Source organism: Ciconia boyciana, chromosome 9 (assembly GCF_034638445.1).
Source record: "Ciconia boyciana chromosome 9, ASM3463844v1, whole genome shotgun sequence".
Lineage (NCBI taxonomy): Eukaryota > Metazoa > Chordata > Aves > Ciconiiformes > Ciconiidae > Ciconia > Ciconia boyciana.
In genome coordinates this window covers 21,364,272-21,387,502 of record NC_132942.1, presented here as the reverse complement: position 1 = coordinate 21,387,502, position 23,231 = coordinate 21,364,272, and the positions used below count along the sequence as shown (strand labels likewise).

Below are 23,231 nucleotides of genomic sequence, written 5' to 3'. Positions count from 1 at the left end.
GCCTGGTTTGCTTCCAATAAAGCTGGGAGAATTTTGTATATAAAAGTGTTCTGCCTGAAAGACAGCTTTTAGTTGCTATTATAAGTAGTGTTGAGTCAATATCATGCATTTTTAATGTAATATTAATTCTTCCAAAAGGAATGTTTTTCAAAATAATTTCACAGAGTGAAACTGGATGGTAGTAATTACTGTATATAGTAGCATCTTGTGTTCAAACTGAATTTGCTTCCAGTAGCAAACCTATATTGTTTACATGGGGGATATTTTGCTTAAAGCAAAGGATAGGTTATTGTGCCATCTGAAGAGAACTCTTGTCACCTCAGTAACAGGTAGAAGGAAATTCAGCAGTGTGAGCAACTTTCAAATTACTCTTTTTTTGTTTAATGAAAGCAATTGCAACTGGTTATCTTGGAGCTATGGAATTCCATAGTTCCAGCTCTGTCCATTATTGAATGAATGAAAACCTTTCAGTGTTTCAGGCTGTGTTCATACCACTGCTTACTATAAAACTGGTCTGATGCTATTCATTATAAAACCCTCTAGTCTCTCCAGGTGGTGATATGTGTGAACCAGGGATTGCCTGTTAAACAAGTTCGTCTGAACAGTTTGGTCATTCCTCAGACTGAGGGTAGTGAAAAATACTGTTTTTGCCTATAATAAAAATGTGTCTGATCTTTCCTTTAAAAGTCTTGCTGAAGTATATTTTGGAAAAAGGACTTGATATTCATTATGAAGTGGTCTTTGTGTCATGTTTGGTAGCCATGAAGATCGGCTAAGGTTGGCTGAGTTACAAGCTTTTGAGAAATTCTTGTTCACTGTACTTGGTAGATACTTGCAAGAGTTGGAAAGCTCAGTTCCTTCTGAGTCCTGCCAGCATAGAGCCCTGCTTCAGTCAAGAGCTGGCAGGACCTTCCTGTAATTGCAATTGTAAGATTGTGGCCCATACTGAAGTTGGGGCTGGGGCTGGAGCTGAGAACAGGAAGACTGGGAGCAAAAAAACCCCACCCTGATGCCCAGTCCAGGATCAGGGTGCAGGGAAGGGGAGGGTCCCTAATTTCAGTGCAGAAGGTGTAGAAATGCATTGCACAGGAGGAGACCAAGTGATCGCATAAGCAGAGCACTGAACTGGGTTGTGGGCGACAGACAGGATCTGTTCTTGGTTCTCCTGCATGGTTTTGACATGTCCTTCTGCCATTGTGAGTCATTTTTCTCATTGTAAATTGATGTCAGTCGTGCTGACTGCTCCTTTGTGAAGTACTTTGAGATGTTCCAAAGTGAAATACCAAACATAAGTTAAGTTTTGGTGAATATTATGCGTTTCAGGGAAGTCGGATGAGAACTGGCAGGAGGAAGAGAGAAAGCTAGGAGGTGACTTGGAGATGCTAACAAAGAAACTGCTGAAGAGAGGAAAGAAAGATCTGGAACAGGTGGCAAAAAAAAATATTGACACATGAGAATCCAAATCCAATAGCAAGTTATGTTAAGAGTTTCATCAAAGGTGGTGCGTATTTGGAGAGCTGTTATATATATTGTGGTCTTATGGAGTGGAAGGAAGGAGACTTTATGAAGATTTCATTGTCTAACTGCAGTGGTGTGAGTGGTGTGTAGAACTTTAGAAGAAAGGCCATTTATTTGGACATCAGCGAAGAACATTATCAAGTGCCACATGGGAAACTATTAGAGAAGCTAGAAATGATGATGATGAACAGAGAAATAAAGAACTGACTTTAAATTCCAGAGACTTGTACTAGAGGGGAAACTATCCAGAGGGATTTTTCTAAAGTAGACCCTTATGAAAGGTCACGACAGGAAAAGTAAAAGTATGGTTTGTTCAATACAGAAATAGAAAAGATGCAGTTGCTATAGAGGAAGGCTGGCATGTCATACAGGAAGGAGTACACAGTCTGGAGGATTCAAGTGAAATGTGGAAGTGTCTGCTCCTTTAAAGGTATCTGGTCAAAGGAACCATAAACAAGAACACACAGAGCCAAACCTGTTGGACAAATGATAAGGGAGGTAGTGATAAGAACAAATCTGGTCACTCACTCTAATTGGTAAGGATATATGGAGTGTAAGAACATTTGGTTTTTCCAAGTAAGATTATGTGCCTAAGGACCTTGCCAGATTGGGATAAGGAAAGGGTGGGATGCGAACACATGGAGACATAAAACCTGACCTGCGGGCAAACTGGGACTTTGTAGCTGATAAGGATGTAAACCTGAGGTCCTAGCAACAGTGATTCGAGGGGCCATAGCCCTCTGGATCTTGGTGGGTCCTACAGACTTTGTATCTGGAGTGCTAGCTGCTGGTGGGACCAGCGTGAGTGGACTGGGTGCCAGTTACTAGAGTCAGAAGGGGGCTGTAGGTGCCCCTGGCCTGCGGTGTTAGCAGCTGGAGTGAGTGGGAGTCTCAGTGCCAGCTAGTGGGGTGGGAATGGTGTGTGTCCCAGAAACCAGCTTACTGGGGGACTGGCATGAGTGAGGGGCTCAGCACCAATGGCTGGAGTGGGACAGCAGGTCACAGCCCATGTACCTGGTCCTGGCTGCCTGGGGGTGAGTGTCTTGTATCTTCCCCAAACAGGTGTATGTGGGATGTGCATGTGTATTCACCAGCAAATTTCAAGCTGGACAGTAGAGAGGGCCTTAGATCCAGGCAGGCAGGGACCCATGGTATCCAGGGGGACCCATGAGTGTGGGGTACTTATTGGATGAGTGTGTGAGCGCTACATGTTTGCAGCGAGTATCAAGCTGGACCAGCCAGAGAGTAGGGGACACGTGGGGTGGGTCAGAGGGCTGGGAACTTGGCAGGGGTGCGGAGCAGCAGAAGAGCCGCGCCGGTACTTGAGGAATCCGTGAATGTGCGATCCCAGAAAGTTGTGAATCCAGAGAGTGGTGGGGGTGTGTGTGCGTGTGCTTTCACTAGTGACCTCCTGTCTCTGCCAGCCGAAGAGGAGAGGGGACTTAGCTGTCTGTGCTTGTGTCTTATGCGACTCCTGCATGTGGGTGGTGTTGAAGGCAGCACCTTGGCTGTGGCAGAATATGTGACCAGCCATGTCAGTGTCGTGTGTGTGTGTATCTGTATGTATGTCGTAGTTTAACCCCCTTGGCAACTAAGCACCACACAGCTGCTTGCTCCCCTTCCCCCCTGGTGGGATGGGGGAGAGAATCGGGGAAAAAAAAAGTAAAACTTATGGGTTGAGATAAAGGCAGTTTAATAGGACAGCAGAGGAAGAGAAAATAATAATAATAATGATGGTAAAAGAATGTACAAAACAAGTGATGCACAATGCAATTGCTTACCACCCACTGACTGATGCCCAGCCTGTCCCCGAGCAGCGATCGCTCCCCCCTCAGCCAACTGCCCCCAGTTTATATCCTGAGCATGGTGTCATACGGTGTGGAATATCCCTTTGGCCAGTTTTGGCCAGTAAAGGTACTTGTAGTGGTTCTGGGGGAGTATTGACAACATGGTACGAGGAATGGCAAGTTCTGATTTTTGCCACCTATGTTCAAAAAGGACAGCCAGAAATTGTAAGAGATGTTGCAAAAGGTTGTGTGTGTGACTCAGGAAAGAGTCTGTCAACTGAGAATGCAGTAGAAGGGCTTGGGATGTTTAGCAAGTACTGTTTTATTCTCTAGGAGAAACTCATTTAGCTACTTAGCTAAAAGGCAGTGCTTCTCAACTACAAATGGGCATAAAATAGCCATGATACATGTAGACTGGTAAGAGAAGAAAGATTGTAATAATTAGAAAGAGCCTTGCACTGGGGTTCAGCACCTACCAACTTTTAAGACTGAGTTCAGTAGGAAAGGTGTCATACAAAGTGGTACCTGGTATCTCAGGAGATAATGTTGAAAGGCCCAACCTCTCTCTCCAGTCTTATGTTCCCATTGCACGTAGAAGAGAGTTGAGCTCATACAGAACAAGAGTCCTCGATCCCAGGATTGTTCTGTTCTCCAACTTTGCAGAACTTGGCATTGTTACTTTCAAAGATTTGTTTGCTGTATGTTTTCCTAATTGGTTACTTTTATAAGGTATAAAAGTATATTAGAAATACATGTTTGGGTCATGCAGTGCTTGAATTTTAGATCAATTGCTAACCAAAAACCCAATCCTTAGGAATATACAAATGGAGGACAGTGGTGTAATGAATACTTAATTAGATTAACCAAATATTTACTACAATATTGTCCTCTATTTGTGTCTTTCAATGGTTCGATATGTGATTTGGCTGGACAAGGAAAATTATTTTTTTTAATATATCTTAGGAGGAAATTTGGTTCAAAACTTTAGAGGCTTCTAAGTCTTGAGAGTCAGTTACCACATAGTGGAGATTCATCAGTAGAAAATGTGACATTACTTCTTGAACAAATAGGCTTATGAAGCTTCATGTGGGGGACTAGTTTCACAGTATCACTAAAAACACATTAAAGGAGTGTAAGAAACTAAGAATAGAGAAGTGAACAAATCAGAAGTATCAAAGATGAGAATAAATAAACAGAGCTTAACTAAGTCATTGCATGATGCAACAGTATAGTAATTAAACAGAAGTATCACAATGGAAGGTAATAGATAAAATGTTTGATATCTCAGAAATCTAATAGCTTCTTTCTTTTAATACTTTTACCTGGAGTGAAGATGCTTTGTTTCAGAGAGATTCTAGCAAGACTGAAAAGTGTAAAGGCTTTTGTATTGCAGCAGTATAAAAATGAGAAAATAACTCAGCAGTATTAAGATTTGGCAGAGTTCCCATTCCAGGATTCTTGAACAAAGGACTAGAAGAACTGAAAGTCTTTGGTGAAAATACCATGTCAAGATTCTCCCAGCATACGTACAGCAGAAGGATAACTATGGTGTTTATGGTTGCAGGACTAAGTACCCAAAGGATAGGAATACTGATTGGGTTGTGCCTCCCTGTCTTTCCAGACCTCTTTTTGCTTTCATTTTGTCCTCCCCAGCACTTGTCCCTCTTTCATCACCTTCTCCTGAGATCTAGTTCCTACTCCCAGAAATTTTTTCAGGTTGTACTCTGATTTAAAATATATAAACCCCTAAGAGAGGGACTAGAGCCAGTTTCCTGTTCCTACTGTGTCCTTTCCAGGACTTGACTTGACTGGACTTGAAGGCCTCTAAACTTTGTGCCTTCAAACCACTGTTCAGTGTGATTAAGAAACCCAGGAGGAACAGTGGTGCTGCTGCTGGATATTATTTTAGTTTTTTGCTAACCATGTGGCCAGTAATAATTTGTATTCCAAATGCTCAATCCTGAAATCTGTCTCCAAACAGGACAGTTTAAAAAGAATATTAAATGAGAAGAATCATGCCGAGACATTGCAGGTCTATCTGGTTGTGGAGGACAATGTTTTGATTAGTACAAGGAGGGGGAATTGATTTCAGTGGGTAGATTTGATATCATCATCACTGCTTATCACTCAGAGTCTCACATGTCCTGCTGTGGTTTCTCTGTTCAAGGATGGAAGAAATACACTGAGCTCAGCTGAGTTGTTAAAAGCTAGAAGTCTAGCGTCATTTGAGGTATACCAGGGCTAAAAGATGTATCCCTGTAAGCTTGGCAGATATGACCTGTGGGAGATCTGTGCCCTTCTGGAAGAGCAGCTGAGGACCAGGCAGGATACCCTGCCCTCTGCATCACAGAACCATTGCCTGCTGTTCCAGGAACAGGTACATACAGTGTGGGTTTCCCTCAGTACTGAAGAATGAGTTTGCCGCGTGTATGATCCATGCAAAATGCATAAGATAAATCTGCATTAATACTGTAGTACTAACTAGCGCTAAACACTGGATATAGTCTAGCTTTTAAAAGAATATTGTGTTAGGTCAACCACTCGGACCTATTCAGTAAGAACTCCTGTGCTCAAGGAAAGAAATATTGAACTCTTACTAAATTCAAAACATAAATATTTCGCATTGCTGAGGTTTTAAAAATTCTGAAGATAAGTTTGAAAACAGATTTGCTTAATGTAACCAAACGGTTCTCTCCCTTCAGGATCCATTGCAAATAATAAATATACATAAGTATATGTACCTTCTTCCTTGAGAATATCCAAGTATCCTTTACAGTAGTGCTTTAAACCTTGCAGTGGCCGTTTGAGCCCAGATATTGCTGACATCTTAGGAACCAATTAAGATACTTGCCAAAAATCATGAAGCCCTTGATATAACAGTGAACAGAACCCAGTTCTCCTGCCTTCCTGCTTTTATGGCATGATCAACTGCTTCTGTCACCATCTCACTTTTGTCTTGTCCCATTTTCAAAAGCCCCAACTTAGCTCCAGGGAACTTTTTACCCCTTCTTCTTACTGCATGAGAGCCATTGCTTCTCATTCCTTCCTCTGGACTTCGGGTCATAATCTGCCCCACCACATACATTGCATCTCCCCTTTTCTTTGCTTCGCCTTCCAAGTACTCTCAGATGCTCTTATGTGCTGTAAATCAGAGGTGAACTTGTTGTGCTGGAGAATCTGAACAGAGCTATCTCACCAGTGCATACAGGCCCTGTATGCACTAGTGCATACAGGCCCTGTATGCACTGGTGCATACAGGCCCTGAACTGGGCAGCTGTGGTCAGTGGCTTTCTGTCATCTTCTTAATAACTTGACCACTGTTTCACCCAGAGGTGTGCCTGTCAGCCTGTGCAACATAGCACTTTTTTCATGCCATGCTGCCAAATCCTTTTTTAATACTGTGTGCGACATTACAGTTCTTGTATTTTCTAAGGTCTGTTCACCACTGCCTCATTCTCTGCTGCTGTTCCCATCCAGGTAGTGAGTCGAGAGATGCTGCTGACTGGTCCCATCTCATCTCCCTCCTGCTCTGCTCCTTGCGACCCCTCCAGCTACCTGGAGCTAGTCCTGTTCTCCAGCAGCAATAGCAGCAGTGAGTGCTAGAGGCTGTGAGGAACTGTGAAGAAGGATGCAGGAGCTGGTGCTGATGTCTGTATGTAGGTGGGGAAGTGAACCTGGAGCAGAGAGTTAATGCAGCTGTGCCCTCAACCCTTTCTTAAAGTCTCTCTGGGTTGCAAAAGTCATTGTTGCTTGTTCTTCTCTGGGCCCTTCCACATAGTGTTGTCTGGTTTTGTTTTTTCTTGGTTCCTCACAGCATCTTCTGGTTATTGCTAAGTCTCATCCATTTATTTGTACACAAGGACCTTGTGTACAAATGCTGTCTCACACAGAATAATCTGGAATTGTTATGTGGGAAATTAGTATAACAGAACTGAATGCAAGATCTTGTGGAAGGGAAAAGTGATTTTTCTTCTGCAAAATCTCTGAAGTTTCCCACTCTCACTCATTCTCTTATAGATTTTGCTCACTCACACCCACAGACTCACAAGCATCAGTTCATGTGCCTGATGGTCACTGGTGACCAGGATCACTTGTGTGCAATGCAGAAGACAAGGGATGCTGGCTATCATGTTCTCATTCATTGGTGACAATAGACTGATCTGGGACTTGCCATTGATTCCCTTTAGGAATGGGTGCTGTTTGGGATCTTTTGCATCATTATTTTGTCTCAGCCCTTTATAAATCTTAGGTAAAATTCTTTAATTCCACAGTTCTCTTATATTCCTCAGCTGTGCATTTTAAGGCTCTAGTTCTCTTCTCCATCTTCTTGACACCTTACTTTAGGTCATTTTGTTCCTCTTCATTCATTTGGATTAAATCCCCATATAGGGCGCTCTGTAGCAATTAATGCGTACTTTTCCTGTTAATCCTTATTTTGTATTTTCTTTGTGTGCTTTCACATGTGCACACACATATTCATACTTCCTTGTTACTAATCTTAAATATATATTTTTTCCAAATCTCTCCATGTAAAAGGAAAGAGGTATTAACAGGTAAAATACCATGGATTACAGAAAGGAAAAACTCAGATTAGTTACAGGTAATGAACTCAAACTATTGATAAAGTATTTGCAAGAAGTGAGAAAGCAAAATTATTGCTGTTTTTTTGCATAGAATTATTGGCAGACAATCATTTGGCACTTTATCAGGAACTACTTGTAAGTACACAGATAGAATCCAATTTTCTGTGCTGTTCTGATAACCTTATTAAATGGAAAATATGACTGAGATTGTAGAATTACAGTAAAGGGCATAGAATGGCTGGAACATTTTATGCCCTTTACATACAAGTCAAGAGAGAAAAAAGAACAAGATTTTGCATGTCTTTTTAGGAGAGAGTTGGGGAGCAAGGAAGGTGTGGGATCCCACTGTGTGCCAGAACCCTGAAGAGAAACACAAATATAAAACAAAATCATTGGCAGAGAGTGTAAGTCATGGTCAAATGCTGTTCCTGGTTCTGCTGAGTAAGAAAATCAATGAGACTTGTCCTGCATCAGATAATATCAGCAGAATCTGCAGTATTAACATTTTGCCCATCATATATGTGGTTATAGGTTAAAAATAGTCCAAGCACAGCACAGTTTGGGCAGATGGATTTTTTTGAATAGGATTTGAGGCAAAAGTCTTCTAAGCTCTGAAATGCCTGCTGAGAATTAGCAGACAAAACAAAATATTTACCTGCCCTACTTTCCTTGCTCAGCCGTTCCTGTGCAGACACATGAAATACAGAAAGCTGTGGAGTAGCATACTGGTCTCATAAAAAATCTTCACAGACTTGGTATGTTTTATGGGACCTGTGCTCTAATCCACTGTTGCCTCTTTTATGGCTCTCAGCTGCTCTTCAAAATAGTTGATGGGTTTTCATTTTCTGTCTGTGTACTTGAGATCATGGTACAGGTACCAGAACTGTAGGCAAAGACCTGCAGCTGAAAGCGCAACCGCAAGGGTGGTAAGAGTAGACAGTTGTTAGGTATTTGGCCATGTTGCTAAGCAGTCTTTCCCATTTGTGCTAAAAGCTGGGTAGATTCTGTGATGGAGATTTTCCTCAATCATTTGTTCTTTGGGTGAAGTTTCTTCCTTCCCACTGTGTAAGAGAATTGCAAGACTAAACAATGACTAATCCTGAGAACACTGTGAAAGGCTGGAACCAGATGTGCAGAGGTTCACTCCACACCATATCTGGCTCTTCTGTCATGGCAGGTATGCTGAATACAACCTGTACCCAGCCTGTGTTTGTTGTGGTGAACTCTGGAAGCCCAGAGCAACACCTTCATTGTTCCTTTGGTTGCTCATCCATTCTGCAGCAAGGAACTTCCATGGTATCTACAGTTCTGCCTACTCTGGCTTGGAGACAGTACTATAGTGGTGGCCGAGCCTCTGGCTGCAGAAAGCATGGGAATTGTATCTGAGTGCAACAGCCAGAGGTAGAGGTGATGATTTGCCTCACTCCTATGTTTTAAAAAGTTCTAATGATTTAATTGCCTAGCAAATTTTACATTGACTTTTTCCAACATCAAGAAAACAGCAATTAAGCAGTTAATCCCAATATATAACCTTGAAAAGGAAAGTCATCTCTACACTTTTAACTCTGGTTAAATATAATTTGTTCTATTAATTTGAGAAATTGCTGAAATTTAGGGCAGCTTGGTACAACTCAGTACAGTAGCATTTTGGGTCTGATTTAGATTGAGAGAATCTGTCCATCATTTCTGTGCTGCTTTACATATATAGCTTCAGGAGCAAGTTGTAGCTTGCTGCCGTGTAAGAATATCATGGTGGTTTGGAACGATACTTGTAGCTCAGTGCTAACCTCCCATATAGCTTTGGAGTGGAGATGTGCCAGGGAGGAAGAAAGGTTAGAACTGTGACTCTCAGCTGCTGGAAGAAATTTAGAGCAACCTGAAGACTGCTTAGTTGTAACTATTGGATGATCCATCCATCTTCACATTGTGCATCTTAAGACTTTTACTTGTGTCTTGGGCTGTCTGGAATGGCTGCAGGCAGTTTGTTGAATGTATATGGGAATGCATTCCTGTATAGAGAATAAACACAAAATGCTTAAGTCACATTTAAGATGTCACATGGGACTGAAGTTGCATGTAGGTCTGCTTTGCTGAGAAAATGCACTTGGTATTAGCAGCCCAGTGCAATAGGTTAATGCATGCTTCAGCTGGTGGTGTATAGTTTTTGAAAATACCAGGAAGCAGAGTGGCAGCAGGTGTGAGACAGGTGAGTCTGGGGTTTTTTTGGTTGGGTTTTTTTGTTTGGTTTATTTTGTGGGTTTTGGGTTTTGTTGTTGGTTTTTTTTTTTAGTCAGTGGAAGATCTGCAACATTTTAGGTAACTTGAAGATATGTTAAAGATGGATTAGGCAGGCTTGTAAAAGAAAGTTGCAGTGAAAGAATCTTTGAATAACAAAAGCATGAGTCAACCATTCAGTACAAGTGGTAATCCTTTTAGTAAGTTAGCAGGGCAACTCTGCTGAGGAAAGATCTTCACAATGTCTTTTTGTGCAGTTTTGTGGCTCTGAATTGAATATGATTGCCCAGATACAGGGCTCAATAAATTAAGCATTGAAATTAAAGTTTAAGATATGCTTTTATGTCTTGGATTTATCATTTTCTAACTTGGTGTACTTTCACAGATTAAGAGAATTCATGGAGATGCTCTTAGGAAATGCAACAAACCTGGAAAAGTCATTAGGTAAGCAGTAGAGCAAGAAAGAAAAGTGCAAATGAAGGAGGAGAAAGCACTGACCTTCCAAAAAGCAAAATCTGATCTAGCACAAGATGTACAGGTTATAGTTAGGGCATTGACAGTCAATACTTCTAACATGCTCAAAGTCAAACTTAGGTCATCATTAAAACAGTGTGATAACAAACCTATGTGATTGCCAGCTCCTTTTCAGATCCAAACTAGGCAGTTTCAGATTTACATGGTTAACTTCTAAGGGACACTTACAAGTAAGCAGGGAGCAGAAATAAAGTTGATAGATGTAACTCAGGATATGTTTTCAAGAGAGTGAATACACAGTACTTGGGTATTTGTATAGTCTTTTATAATGCAAACCTGACCTCTTTTGCCTATTAAAGAGAGGCACTGATAGGCTCTAAAGAAAATGCTGTCTAGTCTTTCTCAGCAGTGAAGAAGGTGACTGCCTCTCATGTTACTCCTTGCCTGTACTTTTGATTCTCGCTATCTATTTTTATACCTAGGTCTCTGTTTCCATTGGTTCTGTGCCACTGTTCAGTGCTTAGCGTCCTACTTTATCTGAGTTGTGTGGACAAAAATGAAGGGAAGAGGAGACATCAGCATCCCTTATCAGCATCATTTTGAACACAGTAAATTTCTTGTATATCCAGAAGGACAAACACAAAAGCCCTAGGATATTGAGGTGAAATAAATATGGGAAATCAACATAAAGAGAGGAAGTGAGTGGATGACCCACAAAAAAGGAAAGAGGTAGGCAGACTGATGGAAAATGGAGTAGAAAATCAATGAATGAAGGTAGAAGATGGAAAGAGGAGAATATTCGATGGAAAGAGATAAGGTGGAGAAGGGAATAGAAACCAAAATTTAAAAAGGGGAAGATAATATAAATAAAAGATGGAAAGTTGAAGTTAAGCTGTGGCTAGTAATAGGAAAAGAAAAAAAACAACACATGGAACAAATATTTAAGAGTTAGAATAGATAGTCAAGAAAAGGATGGGTTTAAGAGCCAGACTGTGAACAGGAAGACAACACTGGCAGATTTAGAGCTGGCAGTCCAACTTGGATATCCAGTTAGGAGAGCTCAGGAGTCATCAGCAGAGACTTGGACTGATAGGACCATCCAAGTCTAATAGAAAATCTTGTTTAATAGAATAAAGCAATGTTTGAAGTCACTTTGTGCCAGAACGTATCTGTTCCTCAGAAATATGGCTTACTGGCAGATATATGCATGATGTTGGACAAGTTAGAAAATCTTCCAGGAGAACTAACTTTCAAGAGAAGAAGATGGAAAATAGACCCTTCAGATCTGAGATCTTCTCATAGGAGGTGTAAAGCTAATAAAATACTAATATGCCTTAACATGAGAATAACATGTATGGAATGCTTAATGTACAGGTATGAATGGGGCTCCCCAAAAGATAGGTCAAGGACTATCTGACTAATAATTAAATTTTGTGGATAGGATAGGAAAAAGGTGACATAAGTAAAATTAAAGTAGAACCATAGAGCTCAACATTTATATATTAATAAAAAGTATTAAAAACATAGCAAAGAATAAAAGATGCTATTGCAGATGTAATAAAACTGGTTATTCATTGTCTATGACACCATGTCATCAGGATCTGGTACTATGAGCATGAAATGGGTGGACTCATGCTGTGAAAGTAGTTTATCACTAACAAACGAGAGAGAGAGAGAGTGTCTGTGTAAGAAGTAACACAAAAGCTATAAAACATTAGAACTAGTTCTACTGTGAATTATATCCCAAGGTGGTTTAGTATAAAGTTAATAAAACTTCTTGGAGCAAAAACAGGTTTCTACCATCATCTCCTCCTTTCTAAGTGAGTACCTCAGGTATTAGGGTACAGGATGATACTTCTTATATTGCTGTTCTCTTTGACTTAGAATGGCATATGTTTTTGCCTTGTTTCAATAAGGAGGTAGAGGGCATCCTGTGGCTTATGATGAAGATGCTTTCTGGGGAGATGAGGAAAGAAGTTTAACTCCTTAAAGCAGAAAAGGAAATTGAGTCTTTAGTTTCTGGGCAACTGCTCTGACATATTCATACACAGTTTCAAGAGGGGGACAGCTACCTTGTAACTTTATCCCAGTTCTCAAACTCTAAAGAGGAGCATGCAACACATGTGAAGAGAAGCATGGGGTGAGGCAGCAGCCAGAGCTAGGGAAACAAATGAAGTTACAATCATGTGGAAGAGATTTGTTTGTCTAGAGTGCGTCTCTCAACCAGTTAAATGAGCTGAAATTTAGTGGTGATTGCTTGAGCTGAAGAATTACAGCCTGCATCAAAGAGTGACAAAGACTGTGGCTCTGAAGAGAGACAGTAGTGATAAAGGAAAACACACCAACCAAAACCTTCAAGAAAACATTTGGCAGTAAAAGTAGCACTTACAGGCTTTGTGGTGACTTTAGAAATGTGAAAGTTCTTTTGTCAATGTCCAAGTTGTTAATGTCTATTTAGAACGGCATAGTATGTGACATTATGGCCAATAAATTACTGAAAGGATTTTGAAGTCATCAGAAGAATATAGCAGAAGACAAACAGAATGAGTCAGAGAGATATCCATCCTTAAATTTGAGACTAGAAGTGAGAAATAATTGAATGTACACTGGCGACCAGGAGAAGCAAAGGAATGTATTTTCTATCTATCTTTGTTATATGTGGTTTGTCTGAATTCAGGTTTACAACACAGATCCCTCTCCATACCCCAACCCACCACCCCTTTTTCTTTACATACGATTTTCTAGAATAACAGCAAGTACACTACTGCAAAGAAATTGTGACCTAAATACAAACAGGATTTTTTCTAGCTGTTTAGCAGCCTTGGTTCCCATAACAGCAATGTTTTAAATAGTCTGGCTTCAGATGTTTGTGATACAAAATAAAATTCTCACCAGTTAGAGTCCTACCAATGTGTAAAATGGATTTAGGGAAAGAAACAAAAGAACAGAGCCAATCCAACTGAGCAATTTGGCACCATACCTATCTATTTCAAACAAGGAGGAGGCAAGTTGCATGTGAAAAGATGATTTGTCAACAAGTAATTCAAGTGTGGAAGATGACTTGAACATAGGAGCAAATAAGTTTGGTGTAGAAACAAGAAGTTTACCTCAGGGAGGCATTTTGCCATGTTTTTAGGAAGAGGGAGAATCCCATGTCCCCAGAAAATCCCATACAGATAATTGCAGACCATATACTGAAAGAGATCTGGTTCAACTGCAGGGCTCTGTTTAAGAGGTTGCTTAGTGGCTCTGTTCTGACTGCAGAACCTCCTCTCATATTTTGGGATTTCTGAGCTCACATTGCTAAATTGAGAGTGATGGAGGCTTGTCAGGCAGGGAGCCACTGTAAGATATGAATCCCTTTCAATTCTGCCTTTACATTGCCTTATAATCTCTAGGTAGTATCTTCCTGATCAGATAGTACTTGAGACATGGGAAGTCACCAGAAACAATACTGTACATATTCTCCTTCAGAGAAGAGTGGAGTGGGGAGGCATGACTGAAGTTAGTAGGGTGCAGAAGAATGCAGGAATCCCAAGAGAGTAAAATGAAAGATGGAGTTGGACTGAAGAAGTAGTGCGAGTGTCCCCTGAAATTATCAAGGTGTTTTTTCCATAGATCGCGTGTACCCATGGGCTAGAAGATGATGCTACAGCCTACCATCTCACTGGAAAAAACTGTGTATAGGAAACTCAACAAATCTGAGTAATTCCCTTACAGTTTACGGATATTGTTTTCCACTGTGGTTGATGTAACCTAGCCTGTGACTGATGGATGTTTCTTTCCTCTGGACTTGATTTAATTCTAAGTAAGGCAGACAAATAGTAGGCACCACGTGCAAGGAGGCACATAGAGAAAATCTAGTTTTTTCTAGAGAATGACACAGCTTACATGCTTGTTAATGGCTAAACTATATGGATTCTCTAGATTTGTCTCCGTATTTTTTTGCACAGTTTTATCAGTAGGCAGAAATTTGTGTGTGCCTTCATAGGCTATGCAAGTAATCTCGTTGCTAAAAACCTACATGCTGACAAGTCTACATGCAAAAAACTAGAGCTCAATCCTTGGACCTGGTGACTTCCCACAAGTTCAGAAAGGAGCTGTATCATGATGTTGAGTCATTGGATATCATGTTTAAGGGATGTGATTTGCTGAAGGTGAAATTATTTACAGAGAAGCAAAATGTTTTTTCAGTTGTTGAAATACCTCGGAGTTCTTCAGTTAACATGTTGTACTTTCACATCTTCCTGTTTTCTGATATATCTTTCTCTCTCCTTTTGCTGTGTGAGACTCAGAAATAGCCACAGGAAGGACTCTGCATGGTGTTCTGCAGTGAAGCAAATTGTAAACAGATTTATTGCTGCTCAAGGAAATTTAGGTGATTCTAGGTATGCCATTATATAAAAACATTCCTTGTACAGGTGTGTTTGAAATGGATGAACTTTCAAGGCCTTAAATACCTAAAGAACTATTATCTGTGTATAATTGTAGCACTCCCAAGAGAAATATCTGCACAGAAATATTTCTGTGGCATTGCATTACACTGCTACTAATTCAGGCATATCTCTATGTGGAACTGTTTCAAGGAAGGCTTGCATAGGAATGTGAGGACTTTTAATGCTAAAATAGTTATATTACTACAACCTCTAGCATAGATACATGTCAATATATTACTATCCTGATATCTGCTTAATTTTCTTCTGCAAGACTTGATAAAATAAGTGTATTCTTTGCTACACCCGTATGTTTGTACTCACATTAAAGGACTTGTACTATTTAATTTAACCAAGCTAATTAAAGTGGTGCCATTTTTGTATGTCAGCAAAACCCAATAGGCCTTTGTATATAGATACTGCATACAGGCAGTATCCAATCACTTCAGGGGTTATCAGGTTTATCAGCAAATGGATATTTGGGCCTGGTATGCTTTATCAGCTGTTTTTGCTGCAGGGATGGATTCTGATGCTCTTGCTTGTATGGATTGATCTGGGTACATTTTTATTTAGTGAGCTTTGACGGTGTTTCAAAATTTGATGCTTAGATGAAATGTCAAGAAATTACTGGAAAACAAAACTCTGGAAAAAGAAAACTAGAAAGCCCCTAAGTCTCAATTAAATTGAAACTGAAATTACGTTTTTCTGTGTTTCAATTTTTGCATTTCAAAAATTAGCATTAGCAAAATCAATATTACTACAGACCAGATTCTGAAGTGTTTTCTCAATGGAAATTTTTCCTGAATTAAAAATCGAGGCCTGCAGGACTCACTCAGCGTTACCACTGAAGCTGATGGAAATAACTAAAATTATTGTTGCCATCGATGAATTTTATATAGATTTAAAGGGACTCGGGGAACATTTAATCAGAACAGAACAAGTTTCAGTATCTCACAAACTGTGTCGTCAGCATGAACTGTATAAAGCTAACATTTTGAGGAAGACTGTTACATTTGTACAGTGCTACTGTCTATGAGCCAAGCTACAGTATTAATTCATAAAATGAAAATCAGAGTACCTATTTTATTGGTTCTGTAAAATTTAAAAAAAAGGCAAGAAGCCAGACAATCCTAGGACTTATAATTCTGAAATAAGGAGAAAAATTTTCTAAGAACCTGAGGTTTAGAAACATGTTTGATGGGAATGAAAATATTATGGAATATGCTCTAGAATGGCTCAGTTAAGTGTGTGTGTGCTACCTCTGTTCAGTTTTATATTCTGTGGTGTTTTGCAAAACTTTGGATGTGCGCAGTCTTAGCTGTCCACAGAGAGACAGGACATGTGGAAAGATTAACCTAGGTAGCATGGAAATAGTGAGGTGGGCCAGGATTTGCATGTTCATCAGCCCTCCTTTGTTGGGGGACCCAGCTGGAATGCACTAGAGTGTCTAGAGCCTGAATGTCTATCAGAAGGAACTCACTGGGGTCTAGGAACAGTGTGAAAGATTCCTTGCTGGTATTAAAAACCCCTGGATGTGTGATCGGTGTGTTTCATTCACACACTGTAAGTAAAATCAACTTGTGGCTAGAAGGGCATTGCCCACCGAGATGAGTTTTGTTTTCACACCACCTCTTAGCATGGGCATTGTCCGTTTCTAGGAGAGTCTGTACATGTTCCTTAAGGTAGGGCCTTAGATGTTGCCAATGTTGCTGTGGCTTTTGGCCTTTTATTGGTGTGCTGTATGTTTGTTAGAGGACTTTGTGGCTGTATACATGCGAAGTGTGGGGCAGAGAGGATCTGTGGACTGTCCGGATGAAACCACTATTTGATTTTGTGGAAAACTGAGGGTGTGTCCCTTCAGGCTTCTGTTTTATATGATGACTGCAAGTTGTTTTGACACACGGCAGCATAATCCATGCATATTAGTGTTGCTATAGTTATTTTTTAATAGCTTTTAGCAGGGTGTTGTTTTTTGGTTTTGTGGGTTTCGTTTTGTGAGGCTGTCGGGGCATTTTGTTCTGAATCTGTGAATATTGTGATCTTGAAGGTGGGTAGCTAGCCAAAAATTTGAAGCTGATTTTTTTTTAAGTGTTTGGCTCCTGTTTAGACAAGTGGATGAAATGGGCACATTTCCACGTGTTCTAGGCACTTGGCATCTCTATCTGCCCTTCTTGGTCTGCACAGACCTACATTTATGCTACTTAAAAAGATAAGCAGGGTTGGGTGGTTCCACAACAGTATTTGCAGACAGTGGGGTACTGGACACATTAGAATAAATATGAGGGCAATTATTTGGGCCACAAAAATGGGCTAAGAAGTAAATTAACCCATCAGCCAAAAGATAAATGGGGTAATCCTGCTCTTAATGTTGTCTCTTCTGATAATGGTGGCCATTGATAAAAGCCGATAGACTGGTAATGGTTCTTAGCAGTGTGAGTCAGAATTAGGGCAATTGTTCTCTGGGGTTTGTGCATCAGGTACATAATAGTAAAAACTTTTGGGATTTATAGTGTAAGGTTGTGCTCTCAAAAGTTGTGCTCTCACCACATGGTGAGGGGTGCCCAGGCCCACGAAGGGCAATGAGAGAGGTTTTAGCTGAATGTTGGAGTCACCCCCTCCTCTTGATAGACCAGCCCAATCCAGAGAGGATTAATTGGACATTCCAAAAGACTTCGTGGGGTAAGAAAGGAAAAAAACAGCAGGGAGAGAAATACTAGCAGAGAAGCAGTTTCTGCACTGGGTAGTAGGTGCAACATAGTTGCACCCCTGGAGGACTATGTCCTGTGGTTTGTCTTATTAAATATGTCAGCTTAGTGACTTAGGTGTTGTATGAATTAATGCTTAAGTTTATTGTGGTTGCTGGCATTTTGTGGCATTGGGGTAAAACTCATTACAGCTGCAGCACCCTCATGCCCACTGCTGAGTTTGTTCAATTCCATGGCCCTGTTTGTTGTCAGTCCTCCATCACAAGGATAGAGGAGGAAAAAACTGTAACTGGAAGACAGATTGTGTTGCATTTTTCCATCTTCTCTCCAGCTGCACTTGATCACCTTGAGCCTGTCTATTGCATTGGATGAGAAACTGAAGCCCACCTTAAATGCTCATAATTTGTGGGTATGACTTGCAGAATTCTACCAGCCGAGCTGCTGTCAGGGGGGGCACGGTGGCTGCAGCAAGGGTGAGAGGGAGCTGAGCCGGAGGAGGGTGGAAGCGGGACAGGGAGGCCCGCAGGGGTTGGGCAGAGGGACGGTGCTGCAGCAAGGATGAATCTCCGAGGGAGCAGAGGGGCAGGTCTCCAAGAAAGAGGTCGTCAAACATACTGCAGCAACACACAGACGGCAGCAGACCTGGCTGGAGGCCCATTTTTTTTCGGAGCCCTGCGCTGATTTAACCCTCCCAAGCGGATGTACTTTAGCACTGCAGCAGCAAGTCCAGAAGTGCAGGCAGTTTGCGGCCCTGCCCCCCCGCCCCCTTCCCGCGCCCCCGAAGCTTCAGCAGTGAAGCCGGGGCGGAGACCAGGGGAGGTGGCGGCGCGGGAGCCGCACCCCTCCCAGCTCGGCGGCGAGAGCCCGCGGCCGTCGGGAGCGAGGGGCCCGACTCACTGAGGGGCCGCAACACGTGGGTGAGGACGGTGTGGCGGGGCAGGCAGCGCGAGGTCCCGCAGGCAGCGGGGCGCGGGGGCGGGTCCCGCAGGCACCCGTGTCGCTGTTCCCTGCCCAGGTGCTGAACCGGAGCCAGCCGCGGCTTAGTGTCCTCCCCGCCTCCTCCCGCACAGCAGCTGGAGCAGGAGAAAGCGGATCCGGCGAGTCCCGGTCCCTCCTCCTTCCTTCTCCTCCCCCTTCTCTTCCTCCTCCCCGGAGCCGCCGTCTCGGGCAGCCGGCGAGCATGGACCGGGCGGCGGCGGGGCCGCAGGCGGCCAGCGGCTGTTGCTTGCCGCTTGCATGAGGCGACCGGGCGGCGGCGGCGGGGAGTGAGGCCGGGCCAGGGCCGGGCGAGGCGGCTCCGGGCTCCGGCAGCTCCCCACCCCCGCCGGCCATGGCGGCGGCTGCTCGGCGGAGCCGCGGTGGGGCGGTGGTGCTGGGCCTGCTGCTGCTGGGGCTGTGCGCCGGGCGGGCGGCGGGCGGGCCGCTCCGCTACTCGGTGCGGGAGGAACTGCCGCACGGCGCCTTTGTGGGCAGCGTGGCGAGCGACCTGGGCGTGGATCCGCGGCGACTGGCGGCGAGGGGAGCTCGGCTCACCTCGGGCAGCGGCCGGCAGTACCTGGAGCTGGAGCTGGGCCGCGGGGTACTGCTGGTGCGGGAGCGCATGGACCGCGAGGCACTCTGCGAGCTGAGCCCCGCCTGTTTCCTCAGCCTGGAGTTGGTAATCGAGCAGCCCATCGAGGTGCACAACGTGGAGGTGGAGGTGCTGGACATCAACGACAATGCGCCACACTTCCCCCGTGAGAATTACCGGCTGGAGATCAGTGAGTCTGCTGTGCCCGGGGCCCGCTTCCACATTGAGAGTGCTCAGGACCCTGATGTGGGTACCAACTCTGTGCAGGGCTACCAGCTCAGCCCCAGCCACCACTTTGCCCTGGACCTTAAAGGCTTTCAGAGCGGCAGCAAGCTCCTGGAGCTGGTGCTGCAGCAGCCACTGGACCGGGAACAGAGTGCCCTGCAGCAGTTGGTGCTCACTGCTGTGGATGGTGGGGACCCCCCCAAGTCCGGTACGGCCCAGGTCTCAGTGCGAGTTGTGGATACCAATGACAACCCACCTGCCTTTGACCGCTCCACCTACACTGTGAGCCTTCTGGAGAATGCCCTGCCTGGCACACTAGTGGTTAAACTCAATGCCTCAGACCCTGATGAGGGCTCCAACGGGGATGTGATCTACTCCTTTGGCAGCTACACCCCACAGAAGGTGAGGCAGCTCTTTAGTGTGGACCCACACTCAGGGGAGGTGCAGGTTAATGGTACCTTGGACTATGAAGAGGCATCCTCCTATGAGATCTATGTGCAAGCCACTGATCAGGGCCCTGTCTCTATGGCTGGGCACTGCAAGGTGCTGGTCAACATTGTGGATGCCAACGATAATGTTCCTGAGGTGGTCCTGACCTCCCTGTACAGCCCGGTGCCAGAGGATGCAAAGGCAGGAACTGTGGTGGCCCTGATGAGTGTCACTGACCAGGACTCAGGGCTCAACAAGCAGGTGAGTCTGCATATTCCCTCCGGCCTCCCTTTCACGCTCAACTCTTTCAAGAACTCCTACACCTTGATCACCCAGGGCAAACTGGACCATGAGAAAGCAGCAGCCTACAACATCACAGTTACGGCTACCGACTCTGGGAGCCCCCCTCTGTCCTCCCAGAAGGTGATCCATGTGGAGATCTCTGACATCAATGACAATCCTCCACGATTCGAGGAACCTGTGTACTCAGTTTACATCCCTGAGAACAACCTCCTTGGAGTCTTGCTGTGCACTATCAAAGCCACTGACCCAGATGTTGCTGAAAATGCCTATGTATCCTATTCTCTGCTAGATGGGGAGATTGAAGGGCTACCTGTCACCTCCTATGTCTCCATTAAATCCAAGAGCGGCAACATGTATGCTGTCAGGTCTTTTGATTATGAGACACTAAGGGAGTTCCAGGTGGTTGTCCAGGCTCAGGATGCCGGGATCCCACCACTGAGCAGCACTGTCACTGTCCACATCTACGTGGTGGATGAGAATGACCATGCTCCGCAGATTCTGTATCCTGCCTCAACCAACACTTCAGCAGCCCTGGAGATGATCCCACGCTCAGCATATGCTGGATATTTGGTAACCAAAATTATAGCCATTGATGGGGACTCAGGGCAAAATGCCTGGTTGTTCTTCCACCTGGTGCAAACCTCAGATCCAGGTTTGTTCAGGGTAGAGCTCCATACTGGGGAGATTAGGACTACTCGCAAGCTGGGGGAGGACAGCACACCTACTTTCAACCTGACAGTGGAGGTGAGAGACAATGGAGAGCCACCGATGTCCTCATCAGTAGCCATTACTGTTGCCGTGGTGGACAGAGTTTCCAAAATCATCCCTGATACAAGAAGGCACATTAAAAGTCCGAGCAGTTACTCAGAGATCACTCTTTATCTCATTATTGCTTTGAGCGCCATCTCCTTCGTTTTCCTTTTCACAATCATTGGGCTTACTGTTATCAAGTGCTACAGATACAGTCTGTATGGGGACTCGTGCTGTGCAGGGTTCTGTGTGGTCAGAGAACGGTGCCCTGCTGAATTATACAAGCAGGCCAACAACAACATCAATGCTAGGTTGCCCCACGGTTTAAAAGTACAACCCCATTTAATTGAAGTGAGGGGCAATGGGTCTCTCACTAAGACCTACTGCTATAAGGCATGCCTAACTGCAGGATCAGGAAGTGACACTTTTATGTTTTACAATACTTGTGGCCCAACAGGAACTACTGGTCCCTCTGCAGTGATGGCTGAGAGGCATCTGACAGGACAGAGTGGGCAGAGTGCACAAAACCTGATCATACTTAAAAATGACTCCATTACTCCTAATGAGGTGAGGCTACATTGATAAATGGTCAGCACAGTGCTCTGAGCAAATCTGTACTTAAGCAGAGGTTCAAACTGGAAAACTCGGATTAAGTGTATTACCTTTTGGGCTCACTGACACACAGCTATGAAACATGGTTGTAATTAATCTAATCTGTGCAATGCATTTTGTTTCTAGGTAAATACTGGGACTTTCAGGGTCCATTTGGTAAGTTCAGTATATGCGTCTGGTGTTCGAGATTCACTTCATTTTTGCAGCATATGCTGTATAAAGTATTGCCTCCTTCCCTTTTCTCTTGCAGATCTAAAATTGCCTGCTGCCACAGAGTGCTAGCAAATGACACGTGGTTTTAAAGTTTTAATGTTAAAACTAATATTGCAGAAAAAAAATTTTTAAAAAGTGATTAGCCTGGAAATCAATAGATTACTTTATGGCAGTTATAGATGTTTGCTACTTCATTGATTTCATACATAGGCAAAGCAGTTGAATTTAGATAATTGCAATAATATGCTTTACTTGCTAATGTGGGCATGTTTTAGTTGTCTGAAAACTGCAATCCCTCCTTTGATAATGTTTGTTCTACCCAATGCTGCATTTCATGCTTTCTGGACAGTGACAACCAGTGACATCTTTGTAGAGAATTACAGCAAGTTACCACTGTTATGTTACAGTCAGACAATTTCTAACCTGCTGGGTTGCTATTGAAAATTGTTTAATACCTATGGTTTGACCAGCAGTGTATTAACCTTTTCAATATTTTCCCACAGTGAAGAATTAATGGTTGCTTTATGCTAGCATACAGGCAGTCTGCAGTTACTGTGTGGTTTGCATGCTCTGTACATTTTCCTTTCTACGCATATTGGACTAAGCCAAGAAGCACTCACAGGAGAGACTAATTCTGGTTCACAAAAGGAAAATTTTGCAATTACTGTATGTTGTTTGTACCCTACAATTGTGGTAGACATAAGATCAGTTCGTGCATTAGTGTGTGCTATGCCTCCAGATGTGGGAAAGCTAGGGGAGTAACTATGGTGGAATAAAAAGGAGCCTGACTTGTGTAATCTTGCCACACAAATATAAGTTATTTATTTATTTATTTATACTTATTCACATATGAAGATATTAGTATCTTTTGCAACTGTTGTTTAGTTACACAAAGATGCACAAATCTTAAGGACTAGCAAGTCTTCCATAAAAATGCTTTTAGGGAGTAACGATCATCCATTTAAAACTAATCCATTTAAAATTAATGCAGTGTTTTTCTAGAAATCACAGTGGCAGGGTACGGGGGAGGTATTTTTTCTTTTTCCACACAGTTTTTGTACCTTAAAATCCTTCTGAGTATAATGAAATGCCTGGAATCTGTTTGATATAGGAGGGAACATGAGACATACTATATAAGCATGTATGCTGATGAATCAGAGAGTGAAATATACACATTAAATGTGATTTTTCTGGGGGAAAAAAGAGGAGCAGTAGTTGAAAATGCCTTCATTTTGGATGCAAGACAGTAGGAAATTAGTTTAACAGACAGATTCCTATCACCTTTTAGGGATCACTCAATTGAATGCAATGAATTAGCAAGTTTTGAACACCAGTACAGATCAGGCATTGGCAGCAAAGCCAGCCCAAACTTGGAGTACAAAAGTAGAGAGATT

At 43.0% G+C, this 23,231-nt stretch overlaps 2 protein-coding genes across 2 annotated transcripts in view; both read left to right on the top strand.

Annotated features, from left to right (window-relative positions):
• Positions 1-23,231, top strand: part of LOC140656874 (protocadherin alpha-2-like) — a 106,114-nt gene that overhangs the window by 32,095 nt on the left and 50,788 nt on the right.
• Positions 19,066-21,880, top strand: LOC140656831 (protocadherin alpha-C2-like). Its single transcript, XM_072873012.1, has 4 exons — positions 19,066-19,130; positions 19,209-20,220; positions 20,296-21,579; positions 21,875-21,880. Exons 1-4 carry the CDS (start codon positions 19,066-19,068, stop codon positions 21,878-21,880), a joined length of 2,367 nt encoding a protein of 788 aa, XP_072729113.1.